This window comes from Anabrus simplex, chromosome 1 (assembly GCF_040414725.1).
Source record: "Anabrus simplex isolate iqAnaSimp1 chromosome 1, ASM4041472v1, whole genome shotgun sequence".
NCBI lineage: Eukaryota > Metazoa > Arthropoda > Insecta > Orthoptera > Tettigoniidae > Anabrus > Anabrus simplex.
Window position 1 is genome coordinate 729,042,372 of NC_090265.1, and position 25,851 is coordinate 729,068,222.

The 25,851-nt window shown below is 39.7% G+C and overlaps 1 protein-coding gene across 1 annotated transcript in view; it reads right to left on the bottom strand.

Annotated features, from left to right (window-relative positions):
• The window catches only part of PXo (P[[i]]-sensitive XPR1 orthologue), a 207,196-nt gene that overhangs the window by 91,182 nt on the left and 90,163 nt on the right, over positions 1-25,851 (bottom strand). The window contains exon 5 of the mRNA XM_067146499.2: positions 3,790-4,157. Within this exon, the coding sequence (XP_067002600.1) occupies positions 3,790-4,157 (368 nt within the window). The remainder of the gene's footprint in view (positions 1-3,789; positions 4,158-25,851) is intronic.

Below are 25,851 nucleotides of genomic sequence, written 5' to 3' on the forward strand. Positions count from 1 at the left end.
AATTTTTTCTTTCCATCCATCGTCGAGAAATAAAAATTAACAGTATTAACTGAATTGGATTGAGTTGAGAGTCCAATGCGATCTATAATGCAGGAAACAGATGAATTTCTTCTTTTTCTCCTTCTTTATTAAGAAAAAAAAACAATGAGTGATGGGAGATGCTACACTGCTCTTCCACTGTTTTCATTGCCAACTTCATATCTAATTCTTTACATTGTAACTTACCCAAAGTCTACTTACGCCAGAGTCTACTTTGTAAAAGTTGCGTCTATGAAACAGACTTCCAAGAAACTCAAGTAAGCGAACTTACGTAAGTCGAAGTACAAGTCTCGTTCATGAATATGACCCTAAGAAAAATCTGTTATGTTATTTAGAGTAAAGTGTTAATACACAGAGATCTTGATGTCTTATTTAAATTGACGTACAATAATTTTGTTCTTAGGTACACTGATAGGTCTAGGTAGGTGGTAAAAGTACAGTTTCTTTTTCAGCTTGATCCAGAACTTCATTCCCCGCAATCCCCGTGCGATTTGGAACCTATGCAAAAGTGATTCAGGCGCCAGCAATACACAACCTAGCTAACAGGTCGCACCAGACTGCAGAGAATTTAATGAGTCAGCACACACGAGAAAGTGGCCTCGTTTGTGACTTATAAGATGGCGAAAATCTCTGCAGTGTATATGCTGGACTAAGAAGTGAGATCCTGATGCTAACATCATCAGAGACAAATAAGCAGTGAACATTCGCTCCTATCTTAGAACTGTCCATGAACAAAAGTCACGTTTTATTTACAAACATAATTTAAATCCACATCATAAATACGTTAATAAATTATTGCCTATACAAAAGTAGCACATCTGGATATGGGTGAACAAAGTCCTAGAAATACCTCTGATGAACAGGGGCATCTGTGTTCACCTTGGGTTCACGAAGTAGATCTATCCATATATCCAGTCGTGGAACTAGTCATGGAGGTACCTTGCTGGGGGTATGCTCAAGTAAATCCCCAATATCCATATCCAACTCACGACACAAGCTACCAACTCAAATCCAAACAGGTTGCGTGGCATTTGGCCAGTTTTCATACCTCTGCTGGTATTGGACGCTGCGGCATTTCACAAATTTTGGTAGCATAAATGAGGAGTACCTGTTGCTGTCTTATTCATGAAGGTGGAACTAGTGATTCATTGAGCAAGCTAGGAATGAGACCTAACTCCATTATGGCAAACACTGTCTAAAAGTTTCAGCAGAGTTCTTGATGCTGAACCATATACCACACTACCAGAATCTGTACGGGATAGAACTGTAGTTCAACAACAATAAAGGTGTTTTAATTTAATCCACCTATTCAATACTTTTATTTTCACTTATAGTGGTTACATAAATAGACTAACAGTTAAATGGACATGTTTCACCCTCAATTAAGGGCATCTTCAGCAAAAAAGCAATCATCAAGAGTACAACTAATATTAAAAGTGGAAGCTAAAAGTTTAGCTAGTTATTAAAATTCGGGACATAAAAATGTGAAAAATGATACAATATATAAAGATGCTAATGGAAACACTGTCAATGATTAAACTATAATCTTGTCAGAGACTAAAACTTCTTCCATTAAAATTCTAATTAAAACAGTTCATTAGTAATTAGAATTTTAATGGAAGAAGTTTTAGTTTCCGACAAGATTATAGTTTAATCACTGACAGTGTTTCCATTAGCATCTTTATATATTGTATCATTTTTCACATTTTTATGTCCCAAATTTTAATAACTGGCTAAACTTTTAGCTTCCACTTTTAATATTAGTTGTACTCTTGATGATTGTTTTTTGGCTGAAGATGCCCTTAATTGAGGGCTAAACATGTCCCATTTAACTGATAGTCTATTTATGTAACCAATACAAGTGAAAATAAAAGTACTGAATAGGTGGATTAAATTAAAACACCTTTATTGTTGTTGAACTGTAAATTTTCAATACGGACCAAAAATGAGATTTATAACATGTAATAGTACTGTAGCCATGTAAAAACATAGCAGCACCGATGGTCAGCTTCCCACAAAGTGCTGGTGAGAAACTTAACCGTACTACCGTATTTCTCCAAATCCAAGATGACACTGAAAGCAAGACGAATCCCACTTTTTCCTTAAAAAGAAATAAATCAGGCTTAAAAAGTGCTCTGTAAAATCATATGAATGTCTTTCTTGTACAGTACACATTTTTAGACCATCTTTGTCTTCACGCCAACGCCCAATGTTGGCTTTAGTTATGCCATATTTTTTGCGGCTGCACAACTATTCTTTATTTCCGTGGGTTTAATAATAATTAACTTAAATCTGGCATAATAATATCAAAGAGAACCCGTTGAAAATTTGCCGGCAATACCTGTTCCACATCTTTTCAATACGAGGATCCATCATGAAAATATTCCTCCTGTCTATAAAACTTAATTTTACTAAGTGTCAAATACAGTAGACACATTATAACTCTGCCACTGAGTAACCGTGGCCTTTCTAAGAATTCGAAGGCTCGCATGTTTTGATGCCATTCGGTAGATTTGAGAAACGATTTTGCAGAGGCTAATAGAATGTCATTCTCTCTTCACTATTTCCCAAGATCCAGTGACGTTACACAGAGGCACTGTACAACCGGTGCTGCGGCTGGCGATGTATAATAAAGAGGCAGACGTTGATTGTCAATGAGTTTTGTGTGCACGTGCAGGGGTGGGGGGGGAAAGAAGCAGTGTGGTTACCGTGGTAGCTGCCAGTGATGCTCATTACTGTTAGATTGCAAATGCAAGACGACGACTTGTTTTTTCACATGAGATTCTGAAAGAAAATTAGTCTTGGATTCGGAGAAATACGGTTCATCTCTTCATGGAAGCAACCTTCAGCTAATGGATGTGAGGCTGCCATGTTAATGTCTTATGAAATGAAATGCCATGTGGCCTCCGGAGAGACCCGGTGCAAGTCTTTTGATTTGACACCCATAGGAGACCTGCGCGTTGTGATGAGGATGAAATGATGATGAAGAAAATACATACACTCAGTCCCCGTGACAGGGGAATTAACCAATTATGGTTAAAATTCCCTATCTGCCAGGAATCAAACCCAGGACTCCTGTGACCAAAGGCCAGCACACTAACCATTTAGCCATGGAGCCAGACGTTCATGTCTTATCAAAACTGAGACCCAAAGCAGTTTGCCAATTTTGCTACAAGATTACAAATACAGCTAAAGGTAAGGCAAGGGTGTATTCTGCCCGAAGGCAGGTCCGAACCTCCGCAGAGGTGTGCCTGAGCTGGAGTTTACATGCGGTAGGGTGGCCAGTTCCTTTACGCTCCTCCATCCAAATCTTGACCATGCCCAATGTTGCTTAACTTCGGAGATCTTGCGGAATCCGGTGTTTAAACATGGCTACGGCCATTGGCAATACAGCTAAAGAAGTATTTTAATGAAGCAAGTGTTTGCATATTTTACCATGAAGAAGATATTAAAATCAAGATGGGCGAGAGACTAAACTATCATATCTCTGCTTGGTAGGATGCGAGGAAGATGGCCATTCCTAGCCTACAGTAACACTACTACTGGCTGGAAAATAATTTCTTATTTTGTAAATTTCAGATTGCAACTTCCTCTATTTGCAACTAAAAATTTTCCAATGTACATTTGTGATTTACCTGCTTCTGAACTCACTGAGGAAACAATACATAGATTTACTGATTATCTGCTGAAGTACTCTTTACTTGTGGTTGGTACATGCCACACTCTGCCACAGAAAAACGTTGTACTTACGAGAACCTTAAGAGCCCAGAAGCGAGCTTCATGACGGAAAGTCCTGGTAGGGTTAAGGATAAAGAGCGTCATGATGATGATGAGTACGAGGGGGTTGATGTACGGCGGGATGCTGAGCGAGGCACTGTACAGGAAGCTCAGGACGCTGAGCGCCCAGATAACACCAAAAATGGCGGCAAGTTCCATGATGTGCTGTTCCGACAGGTGGTTCCTGGGATCAAGCTCGAAGATCAGCACGTGGTTCACGCCCGACGACCTCCAGCCGTACACGTTGATACCGATCAGGAACAGGAACTCCACTATGAGCAGCGGGCCACGATACAGGCGAAAAATAATTCTCCAGTCATCACGACCTCTTTGAAAAACACCTGTAAACAGTAAGCACAAATAACTGCCTGACAATATGAGAGTATACATACCACCACAGCCATTCAATTCAACTAGGTTATCTCATATCATGTTGTCCAGTGGCACCAACTTGCTTTTCCCAGTCAAACCACAAATGTTCAATAGGGTTCATATCGGGGCTATTTGGGAACAATGGCATTTCAGTGGCCATCACCAGCAGGAAACACCGAACCTGATTCCCAGTAACGTCTTACTGGACAGCTGTTAAGGATTGGTGTATACAAAATAAAGGGCCGTAGTTTGTCCCATGAAAACACTGTCTAGACCATCAGACTGTCTTCGCCCAACAATGCAAACCGGTGTCAAAGCCTGCAATGGTAATCAGCATGTATGATGATGCTTGTTGTTTAAAGGGGCCTAACGTCCAAGGTCATCGGCCCCTAATGGTACGAGATGGACAACATGATTTGATAATTAAAATTTTAAAATGTATCCCCTGACTAGAGTTTAAAATAAATGGTGATGAAAAATGATTACAAGATTAAAACAATCAGTGGATCTAATTCAGAATGCCTTATTTTCTAATAAAATTATAGAAAATACAGGTGACAATGGAATAAGGCATTGCTGGAAGTACAGATATATATATATATATATATATATAACTCAAGTTAGAAGTTAAAATAACACATTAAAATATTATTACACACAATAAAAAAGGCCACTATCCCTCATAAAATGGATGAAGAGGTCTGCTGACTGCTCTCAGCCTATTCGGAAGTGGAGTGCCTTGCCACTCCATCTCCCAATGAGACATAAGCAAATGTCTCAGCTGAGAGCGAATATCATTTGCTGGAACCTTGTAAGGCAATGGCGGCAGTGTAACTGCCTCCTTGTAGCAAAAGATCTAAAGGTTGGCGCTAATTAGGAACTAATATTTAGAGGCCCCATGAAAAAAAGGAGAAGAACTGCCTCCTTGGCAGCCTTATCTGCTAACTTGTTTCCCTCTACACCCATGTGGCTTGGGAGCCACATAAACATGATTCTGGTGCCAGCATCCAAACACCCGGCCGGCAGGTCCTGGATCCGCTGCACCAGAGGGTGCCGAGGGAAACAGGTATCAATAGACTGTAGCAAGCTCAAGGAGTCAGTACACAGAAGAAAGTGTCGGCGCTCATCGGACAGTGCATACCGCAGAGCTTCACAGATAGCATAGAGCTCTGCTGTGTACACACTAATCAGCATGTATGTACTGTACTTGGCTGGCAACACGATGAACCAGCAATCTGGATTCATCACACCAGGCAGTGTTTTTTCAATCATCCACAGTCCAGTGTTCATGATTCTGAGCCCACCTCATGAGCTCCCACTTCCAATATGAATGGTCCGTTATTGAAAATTATAAATTTTCCAGCTTTCTTGGTTGCCAGAGTTTCACCCGAGTGTGCCAATTTGGACTCGTCAATTAGTTAACTAGCACACCTACCAAGACGCATGGCTAGTGGAGGCCAATGTGTAGGCTACTTGGAGCCACAGGCAGTGCTAATGAGTAAGCTGGAAAAGGTATAATTTCCAATAACGGACCATTTATATTGGAATCATTAATTTATTCATTCAAGTTCCCTATTGAAATCAAAATCTTTTCATCATGAGCTTCTGTTGGTGGAGTGTAGTCACTGGGATACAATTGGGTGTTCGACTCTTCAGTCACTGTGAAATATTTGCCTTACTCACCACCGGGCCATTTCTCGAACAACGCAGGCATCGATGAGGCGCTGTCGACACAAGGCCGGATTTCACTTTAAAAAGGAAAAATTTAATGTATACTCCTAATTTGTATTGAATGAGGAGGATACATTTAATTTTTTCTTTTTCCTTTGAGCCCACCTCTTTGTAAAGTGAAAACCGTTAATATGGAATGATTCTAATATCTTGTAATAACAAGGCTGGATGATATATCGTCTGCCCATCATTGCACAACATTTCATACGTGCCCACAACAGCAGCCAACAAGCTGTGCTGTTCCAGAGATGGTACCAGCTGTGACAATTTGATCTCTATCACACTCAGAGATCACAGGGTTTTCCCATTCTGATGTTGGAGACACAACTAAAAGCAAACCTGTAGACATCCCAACATACAGTATATATACACCATGCTGCCAGTCTGTCACGATTACATCTTCGTGCTCCAGGCATGATAAATGTTCCCAAGTCGGACGGATTGGAGTGCTGTCAAAATGTAATGGTTCATTGATGTATACATGGTTGTCAAGAATAGAGTTAGTGGATAGCATCTCTTCACTAGTTGCTGAGAAGAAAATGGTTCAAAGAATGAACACCCTTGGAACTCTTAAATAAAATTTTCTAGATTCTCCAAAAAGGAATGATTCCACTTTTCCAGAACATAACAACAAATGTACTTCAGTTCTTCATCTTGTGAGCAATGGAAAGTTGTTTTGCAGGGCAAATAGGTATACATTATAGAAAAGGAAGAGAAAGAGAAGGGTACAGTAAAAACTAAACCAGTTTCTTACTCCACCTTTACCTTCAATGAAAACATCTACAGTATTGATAATATCTTCAAAAAACATAATACCAAAATTTCATTTTAAACTAACAATAGAAACTTGGAAGTATTACATAACTCCAATTTAATAAACAAAACTAATGTCTTTTCAAAGTCAGGCATATACCATTTTAAATGCAATAACTGCAACTCTTCTTACATAGGACAAACTAGTCGCAACTTCTAAATTAGGTACTCTTGATACTCTGAACATGTTAATGCAATAAAATATAACAGGTTTTCAGCAGTAGGGCAATATATGCCTGACGTAAAACATAGTTTCACTACGATAGACCAAGATATCGAAATTCTCAGCCCCCTAAACAAAGGCCCTCTCCTTACATTACTGAAAACTGTTTTATACAGCTTGATCAGTTTTTCAATCCCAACCTTAACCTGGACGATATTTCTGAGAAGCCAAACACCCTTTTTGACTTCCTCATCTCAGTTTTGAATAACCTCAAGTTGACAAGTAGTCGATCGATCTTTCACGCCTTACACATCACTGTTTCACGCTACTTGCCCCTTCCAAAAATCCCCCTGATCCACCTTAGACAATTTCCCCTTCCCTTCCACCCCCTCATAAACTCTCCTTTTACCCTCCCCTACCTCTACTTATTCCTTACTTCCTTAGGTGTTTCACATTTTACCTCCCCTACACATGTCAATCCTCATGGAATGCTGATAAAGGTGAGCCTCATAATTTAACTTGTTCTAAATTTCTTACCCCTTGTTGCATTTCTATTTAAGTCTCCTTTTCTTTACGCTTCATATATCCGCATCAAACTGAGGAACTTAAGTTACACTGTATCCTAGGGCTTCATGTATGTCGCTTTCCACTTTTCAACATGCCGATAAAACAAATGCATATAAGACCTTGCCTAGCAACAACTGTACACAAGCTGCATCTCTCAAGATCAATCATTAAATGAGTCATCCCTCAAGATTTTATGTTGGATCAAGCTTTTTAACTCTTGATTTACCACCAATTCAATGTTTTTTTACCTGATTACAGCACAGCAGGAATATACAAGATTGTCACATTACAAATGAACTTCAACTGAATTTACTCCTTCATAAAAAGTGCTGATATTTCTTTGTACATCCTTTTGACTGTGAATAATGTCTTATACTTGTTGTGTTTATAATTGTTTATGATTTAGTCCTTTTGCCCTGTTCTCTAAATCGGCTGATGATGACACCTTAAATGTGTCAAAACCGGTCCCAAAGTTAACATGTTGTAACTTAATATTGGTACAACTTAAAAACAGTGTATTGAAAAGGTGGAACCTCTATACTTTCTTTTTAGTATTGTGATTTTCAGTTCAATACAGATCAATTATGAAGTTTTTAACTTTAAATGATACAATCAATCGTCTCCGAACTGGTCCTCTACTGTACACACCGACTTTACCAATAATACTAAACTAATTTTGGAGATACTAGTGGACCCGTGCTGCTCCGTAGCATTCCTTATAAATAGGTCAGATAATAATAATAATAATAATAATAATAATAATAATAATAATAATAATAATAATAATAATAATAATAATAATAATAATAAAGTTATTTGTTTTACGTCCAACTAACTTCATTTATGATTTTTGGAGATGCCGAGGTGCTGGAATTTAGTCCTGCAGGAGTTCCTTTATGTGCCAGTAAATCCACCAACACAAGGCTGACATATTTGAGCACCTTCAAATACCACCGGACTGAGCCAGGATCGAACCTGCCAAGTTGGGCTCAGAAGGCCAGCACCTCAACTGTCTGACCCACTCAGCCCGGCGAGGTCAGATAACTCGTCGTAATATGCCCGTCGCAATCATTTTGTCGTTGTGGCTCGAGTTGGGACAGCTATGGGGAAAAGATGGAGAAATTTATTTGTTGCTTCAAAATGTATTTTGTTTATAATGTTGTATAAAATATCTCCTTCGAGGAAACGGACATTGAACTTATCATTTTGAAAATTTTGATTATGATGTTTTTTTTTTTTACCTATGAAGAAAGAAATTATGAACCTTGATGAAGAATATATTGAAAATTTTTTTTAGGTTGTACAAAATTGTTATTATTAATATGCGAAAGTTTTTGTAACTGGCATCTGCAAGCTTTAATATTTTACTTGTGAAACAGACTGTACTGCCACGTGCCGTTTTTAGAAGTATATTTCCAGTCGCTTCCTGTTAAATAAAAAGAAAGATTTTGAAGAGCACTCTCACTGGTAAGAATAAAAGCCAATTTAATCGGTGAATGTGAAGTCCGGTGTAAAACCTATTGCCTAACTGGTCACTTTGGGAGTTGCACCACTTCCGGCCTCTCACTCCTTCATGGGAGCGAAGCTTGCTTGGGTGCCTTTTGCTTCTGACCAGCTTAGAGGGCGGACGCGCTCCTGCTTCCGTTCCATGATGGGATGCCGGCCTCGGGGTAAGCACTATTTCTTTTTGGTTTTTCGGAAATTAATTTAAATGTAAATTTTTCCTTTGCGTAGGAGTTTACACTCAGAATTCACATTTGCCATTTAATCATCGAAATGACTTAGCTTTTCAACTAAGCATCTGCATTTTTAATTTTGGAGGCAATTCCCTTTTCCTTTTATTGAAAGAAAAATTGTAATTAAGATGTCATAAGTTTTAGGTAAGAATACTAGCTTTTGGCGCCTCTGTATTAAGTTTTTTTTTTAATCCCCCCCCCTTTTCTTTTCCTTTCTGTGTTAATATTTTTACATGTTCCTTTCTGTAATCTCATTTTGTTATAACGGGTTAGGCCTTGTTTTAACTATATGATGTTACGTCTGTTTTTCCTTTCTCATATGTAATTTGAAACTGACATCGCTTGTAACAAATTTGTGCAAATTTACCTTCACGTTGTAAATTTGTTTATTTCTGTTATTCTTGTTCTGCTTTGATTTTGTTCATTCCTTTTATCGCAGTTTTGTATCTAACTAAACGTTTAAGGGTGATTACCGTCTACGTCTTTTTCACACAAGACATACATAACCATCTACCTCTTAGGATTCCAGGCACTTCCCATGTCCTTTCCTTAGTTGTCAAGTTTGTCAACTTGCTTTTATTTCATGCAGCTTTGAGTCTACGAACCTTGCAAGTGTTGTAACAGTTTTCATTGTTCTTTTTTTTTTTTTTTCATAAGATTCCTTATTATTATGTATTATTTTTAATACAAAACCTAGAAACTTCACCACAATTACAGCAGACCAGATTGCAACCCAGTTACTCATGAACGGGAAGATTAAAGGTCGGAGTACACGGGAGCAACTGGAACGAACCCCAGGAAGTGAGAACCATAATCTCCAAGAACCCTTCACCTTGAATGAACTAGAGTCTGTCATCTCCACCTTGAAATTAAATAAGGCTGCTGGCATCGATGATATCAGAGTAGAACAGATCAAGAAATTCGGCAGGACTACTCTGCAATGGCTGCTTACAATGATTAATGAGTGTGTATATAAGTTTTATATTCCCAAGCTCTGGAGGAAAGCTTGAGTGGTTGCACTACTTAAGCCTGGTAAGGAGCCAAACGATCCTAAAAACTTTCGCCCAGTATCATTGTTATGTCATTGTTTCAAGATCTTCAAGCGCCTTATCCTTAACCGAATTAGTGGCATCCTCGAAGGAAAGTTCATTCCTCAACAAGCTGGTTTTCGACCTGGAAAGTCATGCTGCAGTCAAATCCTGAACCTTACTCAACACATCGAGGATGGTTTCGAACAGCGTAAGGTAACTGGAGTTGCCTTTGTTGACTTAACAGCTGCCTATGACACCATCAACCACAGGAAGTTAATGAGGAAAATTTACCAGCTCACTAATGATTATCAACTAACATCTCTTATTGACATTCTCCTGCAGAATAGAAGATTCCAAGTCTCTCTCCATGGTAAGAAGAGCAGATGGCGCGTACAAAAGAACGGTTTACCTCAAGGCAGTGTGCTAGCCCCTGTGCTCTTTAACATTTACACTAATGATCAGCCCATAATGGAACATACCAGGCTTTTCATCTATGCCGACGATACTGCAGTGACTGCCCAAGGAAAGACATTTGAAGAGGTGGAGGAAAAGTTGACTTCTGCACTAGATACTCTTGGCTCTTACTATGAAGGCAATCATCTAAAGCCAAAGCCCAACAAGACTCAGGTGTACGCATTTCACTTAAGGAATAGAGAAGCTTGGCGGGAACTGGACATTATATGGCAAGGCAAACGACTAGAACATTGTCCAACACCTGTGTATCTAGGTGTTACTCTTGACCGAACACTGTCCTTCAAGAAACATTGCCACAACACCAGGCTGAAAGTTAGTTCACGGAACAATCTTTTGAGAAAGCTCACAGCCACCACCTGGGGAGCAAGCCCTCACGTCCTGAGAACCTCTGCTCTTGCTTTGTGTGTGTCCGCTGCAGAGTACGCTTCACCTGTGTGGAGTGCATCCACTCACACCAAGGAGGTTGACATTGCAATCAACGAGACTGTACGTACCTTGTCGGGATGTCTGAAGCCAACCCCAGTTGACAAACTCTACCCGATTTTTGGAATAGCTCCCCCCCGCTATCAAAAGGGCTGTTGCTGCTGATGCAGAGAGGACAAAGCAGACTAATGATTCTCGCCACCCACTGCATGATCACCAGGCTGTAGTCTGTCGAATGAAGTCGAGAAAGAGCTTCATCAACAGGACTCAACCACTGGTAGGAACACCTGAGTCTAACCGCATCACCAGGTGGAAGAGCGTGCTGCCGCCTGATACTCCTGCAAAGGAAGAGCTAGCTCCAGGAAATGACCTGCCCTACCCTATTTGGAGATCACTTAATCGTCTTAGGGTGGGTGTACCTCTTTGCAAGACCAACATGTAAAAATGGGCCATACTTCCAGCTGATGGAGACGCATCCTGTGAGTGTGGTGTAACACAAGATCCGAACCACCTGCTCATCTGTCCCCTACTAGAACATCCCTGCACTACACAGGACCTGATCGAGGCGAACAACAAGGCCATCGGAGTCGCTACATTTTGGAAATGCTGACCGGACACGGAATGATGATGATTATTTTTAATTTAATGTAACCTGCAATTAGGTGACATTTTGTTAGCAGAGCGTGTGTTGTGAATGAAAGAGAGGTCGACAGTGATGTTCTCGGCTAACCTAAAAATTTAGTAAATGTACAGAATTATCTCGCAGTTTAGTTTCCTCCTTTCGTGATGTTTTGAGCTGTTCATATTCCTTCTCATTTGAAAAAGGAGGAATTACATAAAGAACTTTGGATTCGGAAAGTACATTTCACGGGGACGATATGAGCATGTTAAAATCTTCTCTTAACCTACCGGTGCCTGTTCCTGTGCTAATAGCACATGAATTGTGCGAGTCTTTGGCAGAGATTAAAGATAGAATGCCAGAGCTTAATGCCATCTCTCTTTCCATTCTTCTGAGCCCTCAGAAAATCAATTATTGCATGTTAAGGGCAACTACAACATTACACAGACTGTATTAAGGATTTGTTGTCTCTTAATTTGCAAGCTGGGCCAGACTGAGTGGCTCAGACGGTTAAGGCGCTGGCCTTCTGACCCCAACTTGGCAGGTTCGATCCTGGCTCAGTCCGGTGGTATTTGAAGGTGCTCAAATACGACACCCTCGTGTCGGTAGATTTACCGGCACGTAAAAGAACTCCTGCGGGACTAAATTCCGGCACCTCAGCATCTCCGAAGACCGTAAAAGTAGTTAGCGGGACGTAAAGAAAATATATTATTATTATTATTATTATTATTATTATTATTAATTTGCAAGCAAATGAGCGCCAGGAGTGTGAATCATTGTTAACATCATTTTCCAAGTTGTCTGACAAAATTGTAAGTTTGCTTGAAGGGCATGAATTTTCTAAGTCAATATCTGATGTTCAAGTGCCTACCTCTTCAGAATCTTGTGAAAGTGATTGCAATTACACACGGGTTGAATCTCAAGTTGTTTCTCGAACAAGTGAAACTGTTAATCCAATTTCTATATCTACAGCTTCTCAAGAATGTACTGTGGTCACTAGTGCTAATGTTATTCGGGAATCTAATGTGGGTAACCTACCCCAGGGTTCTTCTGCTCTCTTTTCAAGTGCTTTGGTGACCGTAAATTATTCATGTTCTTCTGCACATGTTGGAATACCAGCTAATATTTCTATGGCACCTTGTAACTCTACTGTGTCTCAATGTCAGCCTACTTTTGCTATACAACCCGTTTCTCATGCGATAGTGCAAAACTATTCTCCTATTCAAATGCCATCTCTACCAAATGTTCCTTTAACTTGTATAACCCCTAAACAAGGGGTCAATGCTCCAGTGATTTCTCAAATTTGTGAAAACGTTTTGCCGATGGGGATATATGTGCCTGTTACATTACAGTCTAATGCTAGTCCTAACCTCACTTTCAGTAAGTACCCCATCCTTTTCTCAAGGGTGCTCCAATCAGGGTTAATTTGGTGCTGTAATTCCTTCTCAGGACCACTCTAGTCCTTCCCAGGTATTTCCTACACCTCCCTTCTCCCAGATTTTCTCTAATTTACCTCATCCATTGACAACTACATTTAAGGGAATGTCTAAATTTTTTGCTAATTCTATTGACGAGGTTATTTCTTTCCTTTGATTTTAATCAAATTTAAGGATCAGGCTATTGTGTATAATTTAAGTGGCAATCACATTTTTCACGTCTTATATCCACATGTATCTGGAGCTCTTTCTGGGCATATCATTAGAGCCATTTCTGAGAGATGGACGGTGGATCAGTTTCATGTGCATGTACTTGCATTCTTCATTCCTTCTCGTGCCTTGTCTTCATTAGTATAGAAACATTATTTCAGAGCGCAACATTTGAATGAATAGTTGCCAGCATTGTTGAGGGTCTTGCCCCTAACTACAGGTCATATCTTGCTCTTTCACCGCGACCAGCAACTTTTGCTCAATTGGAAGCTATCACTGTTTCTGCTGACGGTATTAGATATGCCAACCAACTACGCATTGTGTTAGCTCCCCACTCTATGAACATGTCTTTCCCTCAGGTTACTAAAGCCACTTCTTCCCTTTCTTCAAAGCCACATAATTCTCGTGCATGTTTTAGTTGTGGTTCCACGGAACATTTCCAGAGGAATTGTCCTAAGATTGGGCCCTTAGTCAATTCAAAACCTGATGTGGGTAGAATCTCATCCACCAATAATTTCTCCAGGCAGTGCCCACAGAATTCTTCTGGACCTCAGCGTCCTCATAATTGTAATTCTAGATGATTAACTGCCAATTCTTATGATGAACCTCAAATAGTTGCTTCATATTTTGTTTGTTATAACTGTATGTTAAAGGATGATTCACCTAATTCTGAGGCTGATAATATGACCCAGTCTGAACCTAATGTAAATTTTCTACAATCTTGTGGCATTTCTGCTATTCCCCCTTGTAAATTGCCTTACATATGCTTAGAAGTAAATAATAAACCTGTGCGTGCATTGGTAGCTTCAGGAAGTAGTATCACATTGATGAATGAGAACTGGTATAATTCAATGCATCAATCACCATTGAAATCTGTATCTTTAACTTGCCATACTGCTAATTTTAACCCTTTAAATATAGTAGGATCTCATCATCATCATTTCCCATTATCCAGCTGTACCCGGGTAGGTGCAAATATGGTTCGTCTCCACTTTCTTCGGTCTTTCCACCACTCCTCCCCCAACACTGTGTCCCATTCCAGGTTTTTTCTCTAATACTGCATTCAATTGTGTCCTTTGATCTCAATCGTGGTCTTCTGCGGCCTCTCCTTCCTTGCATTTGCATTTCCATCACCTTTTTCGGCATTCTTTCATCACTCATTCACATTGTGTGCCCAAACCATCTTAATCGGCTCTTCTCTATTCTATCATGATTTCTTAGTACAATTTACAAACTTAATCGTATAATCGTTGTAACATTAAAAACTAAGAAACAATGTTAGTTTTTGCTCCACCCAATCAATACACATCACATATGTACCAAAACCTAACATTGTTTCTTAGTCTCCAATTTCTTCACCTTTTTTCTCATTCCTTATTTTGTCTCTTCTACTCTTCTGTATCATACTCCTCAAGAACTTCATTTCGGTTGCCTGTATTCGACTCACATCCTTCTTTGCCATTGTCCAAGTTTCTGCTCCGTAAGTTGTTATGGGTACATAATACATCTTGTATATAGTTTCCTTTGCTTCCATTGGCATATCTTTGTCCCATAACATGTTTCTTACACTATGATAGAAACAGCTTCTAGCATGAATCCTCTTACTAATTTCAGCATCCAGTTGAGCATTCTCCATTAATTCACTCCCCAGGTATTTGAATGTCTCCACTACTTCCAGGGGCTTGTCTGCAAGTCTAATTTGACCTTAACCAACTTCTGTGATAAATTTGCAGATGTATTTACTGACAAGTTAGGTGTAACTAATGTTTTGGAGCATAAAATTGAAATCACTGATAATATACCTGTTCGATCTCATCCGTATCGCCTGTTGCCTCCTAAACTGAAAGGCCTTAAGGCCATTATTGACCAAATGCTAGCTCCGGTGTAATACGTCCTTTTAAATCTGCTTATTCTTCTCCCATGTTTCTTGTCCTTAAATGACAGGGTGGTTTTTGTCCTGTCTTTGATTATCGAATGTTAATCAAGGGAGTTGTCCTTCAATCTGTTCCCCTTCTTGATCTTCACCCTTGTTTTTCTCGGTTTGCTAATGCCAAAATTTTTACTTGATTTGAATCAGGCATACAGTATTATCAGATACCTCTTGCTGAGAAATCCCAAGCACCTCACTGCTTTTGCCACTGATTGGAACCCTATGAACATGAGAGACTGCCTTTTGGTTTAAGTGCGGGCACAGCTGTCCTTACTCGTTTGCTATATAATGTTCTGTCAGATATTAAATTCAAGTTTGTGTACAATTACCTTAACAATTTGGTCATTTTCAGTAAAACATTTGAAGAGCACCTTATCCATCTCAATGAAGTCCTTGAAAGACTGCGTAAAGCAGGCCTAACCCCTAAGGCTAGCAAGATTACTTTCACACAACCCCAAATATCATTCTTGGGGCATACTGTCTCAGAGAGAGGCATCTCCATTGATCAATCTTGCACAGCTGCCATCCAAAAATTTCCTACCCCTAAAGATGTCAAAGCTGTAGCCTGATTCATTGGCATGGTCAATTTCTTTTGTAAATCATCTCCAATTTTGCTGAGAGAGCAGCTGCATTAATGCTTTAAGAAGAAAGGATGCTAAATTTGTTTGGGGTGATGTCCAACTTGAAGCCTTTTATGATTTGAAATCTGCCTTATGTAGTGCTCCTGTCTGGCAAATACAGATTTTTCTACATGTTTTATCCTTCAAAGCGATGCCTCTTCCACAGGAATATCTGGTGTTCTCCTTCAGGAATTTGAAGATGGACATTGACCCATTTTTTATGCTTCACGTAGTCTAAATCCTATGGAGCAAAACTACTCTATTTATGAATTGGAAGCCTTAGCTGTTTTCTCTTTAGAACGGTTCAGAATGTATCCTGAACACCTTTCTTTCGATCTTGAAACTGATAATCAGGTACTGAGTCGGGTATTGACCAAACTAAGACGTACCGGTCATCTTGCACGTTGGGTAGTAGGCATCTCAGATTTTCAGTTCGAGGCTCGTCACATTCGTGGCACTGAAAACATTGTGGCTGATAGCCTCAGTAGAATGTTCTATCCAAGCTTCTGATCTTCAATCAGAGCCTGAAGAGCCTTCTCCTAACAAAGTTTTGGGCTTTGTGAATGTAGTTCTAATTCACTTTTTCTTTTCAAAGATATTTCCAAACATCAGGAAGATGATGCGGAATTACAGGCTTTTATTGACAGCATTAAATCTGGTGAACATATTAAACCTTATGTTCTTAAGATTGTGTTCTATGTTGTACTGCTCGCAGTCGCAGAGACCCAAAAATTGTCGTTCCATCTAACCTAGTTACGGCTCTTTTCAAATATTTTAATGAATCCCCAGTTGGCAGTCATCTTGGTGTTTTCAAAACTAGAGAAGAAATCCATAAACATTTCATTTGGAAATCTATGGACAGTAAAATCCGTACCCTCATCAAATCCTGCCAAACCTGTAATATTAGTAAACCTGCCCTTCATACTTGCCTAGGTCTGTTGTCATCTGAGCAAGCTTCTCGTCCTATGGAGATATCATTCATAGATTACATTGGTCCTTTCCCAAGGTCACGGACTGGCCAACGTTTCATACTTGTGTGTGTTGATGCCTTCTCACATTTTACGTGGCTGTTACCAACTCGTATGGTTAATGCTAATACTACTATCTCTTGTTTGAAACAGATCTTTGCTTCTTTTGGACCTTGTCAATTTTTGGTGAGTGACAAATATCATTCTTGGGGCATACTGTGTCAGAGAGAGGCATCTCCATTGATCAATCTCGCACAGCTGCCATCCAAAATTTTCCTACCCCTAAAGATGCCTCTGTTCAGTTCTGTAATTTCTGTTTTGATTTGTCAATTCCTCATGAAACCATGACCCTGTATTATCCGAGGCCAAATTATGCCAAAAGAGTTAATCGGAATCTTAGATCTGCTCTTACTGCGCTTATCACTCTGCTGACCACTCCAAGTGGGATTCATCTCTCAATTGGTTGGTTGTTTGCTACCTTTTACTCCTAATTCTCCACTTTCAAAGGTATGGTCCATTAACGATCTCCTTGCTGACGTCGCCAATCCAGAAACAATCCGTGCTACTTGGCATCATGCGCGTAAAAATTTGAAGGTTTATTATGCTAAAGTTCAACGTAACTACAATCGTGGGCAAAGACCGCACAATCTATCTGTGGGTAACGAGGTTTTTGTTAGAACTCATCCTGTCAGTAGTGCTGCGGACCATGTTATTAGTAAGTTAGCTCCCAGATTCCGAAGTCCCTGCACAATTTTGAAATTCCTTACCCCAGTATCCTTATTAGTAAGCGATCCTGAAAGGAAGAGGATCAGTAGAGTGCATTTGTCACAAATAAAGATACCTTAGTTTTGTATGTACATGAATCGGTGATCATTTATGTCTTAGTTATAAGAAATGTCTAATATTTAATGGCTAGCCAGCCCATATAAATGTTATCTCTGTATTTTAGTTATGAGTTATGTTAGTAAGCTAGGAATAGGAATGGTCATTTGTGACTATATTAGTTAGGTATTTGCTTCTTTTAAACATACCGTAATGAATTTTTTATGAAGATTAGGTTATATAAGATTTTGTTTTATGGTCACAACTAAGGGATGTTATCTGTAACCTTTCAGGCTTCGAGTAAACTACTATTGATTTCAATTTTATCTTTCCTCTTTTTAAAAAAATTAATGAATAGTGCTTTTCCTGGGTTCCTGGTATCCCAAATCCAAAGTGTGGGACGGAGTCTCCTGATGGAGCTATTGAGCCACCGGTTAGGCGACGCTAATTTAACTACTAGAATATATTTATAAAAAAACACCCTTGACTTCATCAGTTCTTCATCAAAACACTTGAGAATGGTTGGACGCTGGCCTCATTTCATCCATTCCCCTTTTCTGCTGCGTATTTGTTTACGTTGCAGTGGCTGCAAAAACTTTGGTCCATCTGGTGGACGAACTACTGTACCTGTCTGGAGGCCGCACTGAGTCACTTGATCGCTACCATCAGATTCGGGGACCGAGTTGTTGGAATGTTCCAGCTAGCGGCAGTTACACCATACTGTACGATACATCACTGTCTGTTTCCAGTCAGTTCACTAGATGGGTGAGCTGGGCTGAAGGTTACCAGATTGCCATGGTTGGACTGAAAGTGTATGAGAGTTTGTTGGCAGCCGGCCGATATCAGCAGTTACATAAGTCAATGAAACCAGAGGTCAAGATGGAATACTTCGATGCATAATGGACGTTCCAGTTGAGAATGGCATCAAGATGGTGGTGTTGTGTCTTGTGTTCTTTGCTCCCCAAAATTTAAAGTTTTTTATTGAGCCCTAGTTCAATTTTAAGTGGGGGAGGATGTGGCCGGAGTTGGCACAGCTGTGGGGAAAAGACAAGAGAAATTTATTTGTTGTTTCAAAATTTTTATTTATAATGTTGTACAAAATATCTCCTTCGAGCAAATGGACATCGGACTTATCGTTTGGAAAATTTTCATTATGATGGAACATATTTCGTTTTGACCTATGAAGAAAAGAAATTATGAACCTTAATGAACAATAACTATATAGAATTTTTTTTAGGTTGTACAAAATATTATTAATAGGCGAAAGTTTTTGTAACTGGTATCTGCAAGCTTTATATTTTACTTGTGAAACAGACTATACTGCCACGTGCCATTTTTAGAAGTATATTTCCAGTTGCTTTCTGTTACGTAAAAACAAAGATCTCGAAAAGCACTCTCATTGGTAACAATAAAAGTGAATTTAATTGGTGAATGAGGTCATTTACTCGGGCGAAGAGGGACACGCAGGAGATACTAATGGCGTGTCACTTTCCTGAGGCTGAGGAGATGACAGAAGAAGAAACGGTTGGAACAGAGACCGGAGCTCGAAGAGCAGACTGGAACTGTGCCAACAGAATAATTAAACAGAACCATGTAAAATGGGCAATTGGCACGTTTCATCCTATAAAGGCTCCGGGGCCAGATGAGATACTTCCGATACTCCTACAGGAAGGACAGGAGATACTCGTCAATGCCCTGATGGACCTTTTCAGAGCTAGTTTAGCTTTAGGGTTGTTGTTGTTGTTGTTGTTGTTGTTGTTTGAGTCATCAGTCCATAGACTGGTTTGATGCAGCTTTCCATGCCACCCTATCCTGTGTTAACCTTTTCATTTCTATGTAACTACTGTACCCTACATCTGCTCTACTCTGCTTGTCATATTCATACCTTGGTCTACCCCTACCGTTCTTACCACCTACACTTCCTTCAAAAACCAACTGAACAAGTCCTAGGTGTCTGAGGATGTGTCCTATCATTCTATCTCTTCTTCTTGTCAAATTTAGCCAATTCGATGCAGTATCTCTTCATTTGTGATTCAATCTATCCATCTCACCTTCAGCATTCTTCTGTAACACTACATTTCAAAAGCTTCTATTCTCTTTCTTTCTGAGCTAGTTATCATCCATCTTTCACTTCCATACAATGCCACGCTCCATACGAAGGTCTTCAAAAACATCTTTATAATTTCTATATCAATGTTTCAAGTGAGCAAATTTCTTTTCTTAAGAAAGCTCTTCCTTGCTTGTGCTAATCTGCATTTTATGTCCTCCTTATTTCTGCCAATGTTAGTTATTTTACTACCCAAGTAACAATATTCATCTACTTCCTTTAAGACTTAATTTCCTAATTTAATATTTCCTGCATCACCTGCCTTCGTTTGACTACACTCCATTACTTTTGTTTTGGACTTATTTATTTTCATCTTGTACTCCTTACCCAAGACTTCGTCCATACCATTCAGCAGCTTCTCGAGATCTTCTGCAGTCTCAGATAAAATAACAATATCATCGGCAAATCTCAAGGTTTTGATTTCCTCTCCTTGGATTGTGATTCCCTTTCCAAATTCTTCTTTGATTTCCTTTACTGCCTGTTCTATGTATACATTAAAAAGGAGGGGGACAAACTGCAGCCTTGTCTCACTCCTTTCTGGATTGCTGTTTCCTTTTCAAAGCCCCCAATTCTTTTCACTGCAGACTGATTTTTATACAGATTGTAGATAATTCTTCATTCTCAGTATCTGATCCCAATCACCTTCAGAATCTTAAATAGCTTGGTCCAATCAACATTATCGAATGCCTTTTCTAGATCTATGAATGCCATGTACATGGGCTTGTCCTTCTTGATTCGATCCTCTAAGATCAGACGTAAAGTCAGGATTGCTTCATGTGTTCCTACATTTCTTCTGAAGCCAAATTGATCTTCTCCCAACTCAGCTTCAACTTGTTTTTCCATTCTTCCGTAAACAATACGTGTTAAAATTTTGCAGGCATGACGTGCCAAAATCATGGTCTGAAGCTAAAGCAGTATTCATACTTAAGCCTGGAAGGGCAAATTACACCCAAGCCAAAGCATACAGACCATTATGTTTAACCTCCTTCATGCAGAAAGCAATAGGAAAATTCTGGATAAATATATCAGAAGAACGGTGCAACTGAACTCAACGTTACGCGGAAATCAGTTTGCATATAGACCTGGCAGATCCACTGAAGTAGCACTCCACCAGTTGGTTTGTAAACTAGAGGAAAGCCTAGAATATAAAGAAATTGCACTGGTGGCATTTCCAGATATAGAAGGAGCCTTCAGCAATACAACCTGCGACTCTGTAATCAAAACATTGGAAAAGAGCAAGGTGAATAAAACCGTCATCAAATGGATTAAATCCATGTTAGACGGAAGGAAGATAAAAGGAACTCTGTTTGAAGAAACGCTAATGGTTAGGGCCACCCGAGGCTGTAATGATGATGATGATGATGATGATGATGATGATGATGATGCTTGTTGTTTAAAGGGGTCTAACATCGAGGTCATCAGCCCCTAACTGTACAAAATGAAATAACAAAGAGTTCAAATTCATCCACTGACCAAAATAAAATAAAAAATGTCATGAAGAATGAATGGATGGACATGAACCCAACAAAAAAAAAAAAAAAAAAAAAAAAACCCACAAACAAAAAACAGTGGATCAGACTCAAGAAAAGATCATAAATAATAGTAATACTGACCAAGGGACCACTTATAAAGCACAATGATGCTTGACGTCTAAAGGGGTGCAAAATCCACGTCTAAGGCCCCACAGAATGGTACATGTCGCGAGTAAAGTAGAACCATGGTATTTGTCATGTTGGGGTACTAATGACAGTGTTCCACACAAGATGGTACTACTCACAACTATTGCACTTCATACAGGGAACTCAGACCTATGGTGTTTTTCACACAATTGCACCACTCATAGCTAACGCAAACCGATACGTTTCCTCACCTCGGTGTACTAACCACAGGGACTCTACTATCCCGTGGTGTTCCGCACATAGTGGGTACTAATCACAGGCAGACCCACGGTGCTGCTCATATAGCGGTACAACACACAGGCTCACATGGGTACTGGAAACCCCCAGGCCAGCCTCTTTACTGCTACTAATCACAAACCTATTTTGTACCTAATTTAGTGGTACTACTCGCAAGTACAGGCAACCCATGGTGTTCCCAGCATGATGGTACGAATCAAAAGTAGTTTCATGGTTCTAATTCAATCATCCCTTCGTCGCCCCTCACGACAGGCAGGGGTTACCGTGGGTGAATTATTCGTCTGCGTCCCCCACCCACAGGTGGTAAAGAGAGAGAAAAAAGAAGAAAGAAGGGATCCGTCACTTCGAAAAATGAAGAAAGACAAGGGCCACGAAGGGCGTGAAAATGAAAGATTCCCTAGGCCTCGAATGCTTTAATACCAATATAATGGTCCATTATTGGACCCTATGGGAATCAACATCTACATGCTTTAATACCGTTGGGGTTGGAAAAGAACAAGAGTTGACCAAGGGATAGACGAAAGTGAGGAGCCTGACACAAGTGGAAGCAATGCCAAGACTCAGCTAAGGGCCCCATGGTTGCCAATCCACACTCCCAAGTTGAGAGCCCCTTGGGCCCCTGTTAGTCGCCTCTTACGACAGGCAGGAGATACCGCGGGTGTATTCTACATGTGCGTCCCCCACCCGCAGGGAGTACCCGAGGCTGTGCTGAGGGAGGAGTTCTTTCTCCTCAGCTGTTGAACCTCGTGGTGAACAAAATCACAGCTATGCCCAACGAACAAGGTTTTTATACACAAGGATACGCAGATAACCTAGTGATTGTGGTAAGAGGTAAGGTGATGAGTGTTATCCAGGACTTCATGCAAAGATCACTTAACCTTGTGGAGAACTGGTGTTGGGAAGAACAACTATCAGTCAACCCGAACAAGATAACTGTGCTCCCTTTTAAAAGGAGGAGGAAATTAGAGGGAGAGAGATCACTGAAGCTCTTTGGGCATGATATATGCATGGAAGAACAGGCTCTGCACCTAGGTGGAATCCACATGTAGAAAGGAACATAACCCGGGCCAAGAACTTGCTGTATGCATGCAAAAGAGCCGTCGAGAAGACATAGGGCCTAAGACCATCAATGGTAATATCATCTGGTGGCAGTAGAAAGTAAGCCAAGGAAAAGTTAGTAGATTGGATAGCCTACAGAGAATGGCCATAACTGAGGCTATGAGAACTACTTTACTAGACCTCCCATCACTACACAATTTCATAAAAGGACAGGCTAAAATGAGTTCATGTAGACTGGCACAATCAGAGTACTGGAATGCACAAAGACCCAATCTAGGACACGCTAAAATTAACAGAGTAATGACAGAGGAAGTTCTACACATGCCTTCTGATCATGTGATACCAAAGTACAACTTTGAAAAACCGTTTGAGACACAGATAATAAAAAAAGAAGACTGGGATATCAACAAATGGAATACTGAAAAAGAAGATATAGTGTGGTGGACTGATGACACAAAGACTGGGGATGGCACAGGAGGAGGGATCAAAGGGAGAAGACCTGAGAGATCAATCCAGATGAGCCTGGGCAAACACACTACAGTCTTTCAAGCGGAAGTGATAGCTATCACAACAAGTCTTGAAGAAAATCTGAAAATGAACTGTAGGAATAAGCACATTTTCATTTTTACGGACAGCCAAGCGGCCATTAAGGCACTAGAAGCAGTCCGGATAATATCCAGAGTTGTCTTGTATTGCCATTCACTTCTCTTGAAGCTCTCAAAGTACAACATTGTCAAAATAATATGGGTACCAGGAAATGCAGGTATAGAAGGAAATGAAAAGGCAGAACTGGCCAGGAAAGGGGCAGAAACTCATTTTGCAGGCCCAGAACCTGTAATGCGGGATTTCCTATGGACAAGCCCGATACTACATAGGAAAATGGGTACAAAGGAAACAAATGAAGAACTGGAAAATACTCCAGGATGCAGGCTTGCAAAGGATCTGATAAAAGACCAAACTAAAGAACTGTTGAAACTCAGCAGAGAAAATATAAGATGGGTAGTAGGACTGTTGACTGGACACTGCCATCTGAAAAAAACACCTATATAGAATTGGAGTAATAAGAGACAATACATGTAATAAATGCAATGATGTAAATTCAGGATGTAAATGGATCTGAAGGAACTAGGCCTTACAACAGAAGACACCATAAATAAGATAAAATTGAATACAAAACTCAAGAATACAAACCTCCGCTTTACCCTTACACAAAACAAACCAATAACACGCATTATTTTCAACTGAGGAAAGGGCACAAAGATCGGAGTATCTGAAGAAGTACTGGGAGGACCGCAAAGCCCGAACAATCCCTTCAAAGAGACCTGAACGACGGACTGACTAAAGTGATCCTATGTGGTCATAAAAGAAGAAGAAGAAATGCAATGAAGCAGAGGAATCGGCTGAACACATACTTTTTGAATGTGAGGTGCTGGGTAGAATCAGACTCTCCACTCTGGGACTACCAGGTGAAGAGAGAAAAAATCCAAGACCCAATAAAAACAACCTGCAGCTCTGTGAAGGGAGCAGGTATATCTAGGTGGGAATGAAGGAAAAACATGGTAGCAAAAGATCTTAGAGGTCGACGCTAATTAAGAAGTAATATTTAGAGGCCTCATGAAGAAGAAAAGAAGAAGAATTGGTGAATGTGAAAGCCGGGAGTAAAATTCTATTGCCTTATTGGTCATCTCGGGAGCTGCACCATTTCCGGCCTCTCACTCCTCCGTGGGAGCAAAGCTTACTTGGGTGTCTTTTGCTTCTGATCAGCCTAGAGGGCGGACGTGCTCCTCCTTCTGTCCCGTGATGGGATGCCAGCCTTGGGGTAAGCGCTATTTCTTTTTGATTTTTTGGAAATTAATTTAATTTAAATGTAAATTTTTCTTTTGCGTACGAGTTTACCCTCACAATTCACATTCGCCATTTAATCATTGAAATTACTTAACTTTTGAGCTAAGCATCTGCATTTTTTTTTTTTTTTTTTTGGAGGCAATTCCCTTTTCCTTTTATTGAAAGAAAAATTGTAATCAAGATGTCATAACCTTTGCTTGGATTTGCCTCTGGTAGTTCTGCGTCGCTTAACACGCCCTCAAAATCTATGTTTCTAACTGGATGTGTTTTAGGTAAGAATACTCGATTTTGGCACTTCTGTATAGATTCTTTTTCTAAAATCTCCCCTTTGCATTTCTGTGTTAATATTTTTGCATGTTGTTTTCTGTAATCTTATTTTGTTATAAGGGGTTAGGCCTTGTATTAGCCATATGATGTTACATCTATTTTTCCTTTCTCATATATAATTTGAAACTGCTTGTAACAAATTTCTGCAGATTTACCTTCCTTTGTAAATGAGTTTGTTTATTTCTGTTATTCTTGTTTTTTTTTTTTATTTTGTTCATGCCTTTTATCGCTGTTTTGTTAGTTCATCTAATTAAAAGTTTAAGGGTGATTACTGTCTACGCCTTTTTCACACAACGCATACGTAACCATCTACCTCTTAGGGTTCCAGCCACTTCCCATGTCCTTTCCTTAGTTGTCAAGTTTGTCAAACTGTTTTTTATTTCATGCAGCTTTGAGTCTTTGAACCTTGCGAGTGTTGTATCCATTTTCATTGTTTTTTTTTTTCAAATTAATAAGATTCATTATTATGTATTATTTTTAATTTAATGTAACCTGTAATTAGGTGACAGTTTTGCCTGCCCTTTTCAGTAGTTTTATGAACATTTAATACCGATAATATAAAACATTCAAGCTCTTACATCTTTAGGATTTTTCAATCGTGAAATCACCAGCATTTTGCCCCAGTGCAGAGGGTCATCAGTTGGAAAGTTACACCTTTCCAAGATGCTGGCGCTAGTTCGCTGTTGAGACATCACTGCAAGCCTCGTATGTAGGACAATGCAGTGACAGTGCACTAGGGGGAAGCATGTGCCTCCAATTGTATAAATGCTTGCCTTTGGCCTGTATTAAAAAATAAGGTTCTTAGAAGGAAACCATAATTTAATTTCGATTGCAAATGTTAAAACATTCAAGCTCTTAAGTTTTTG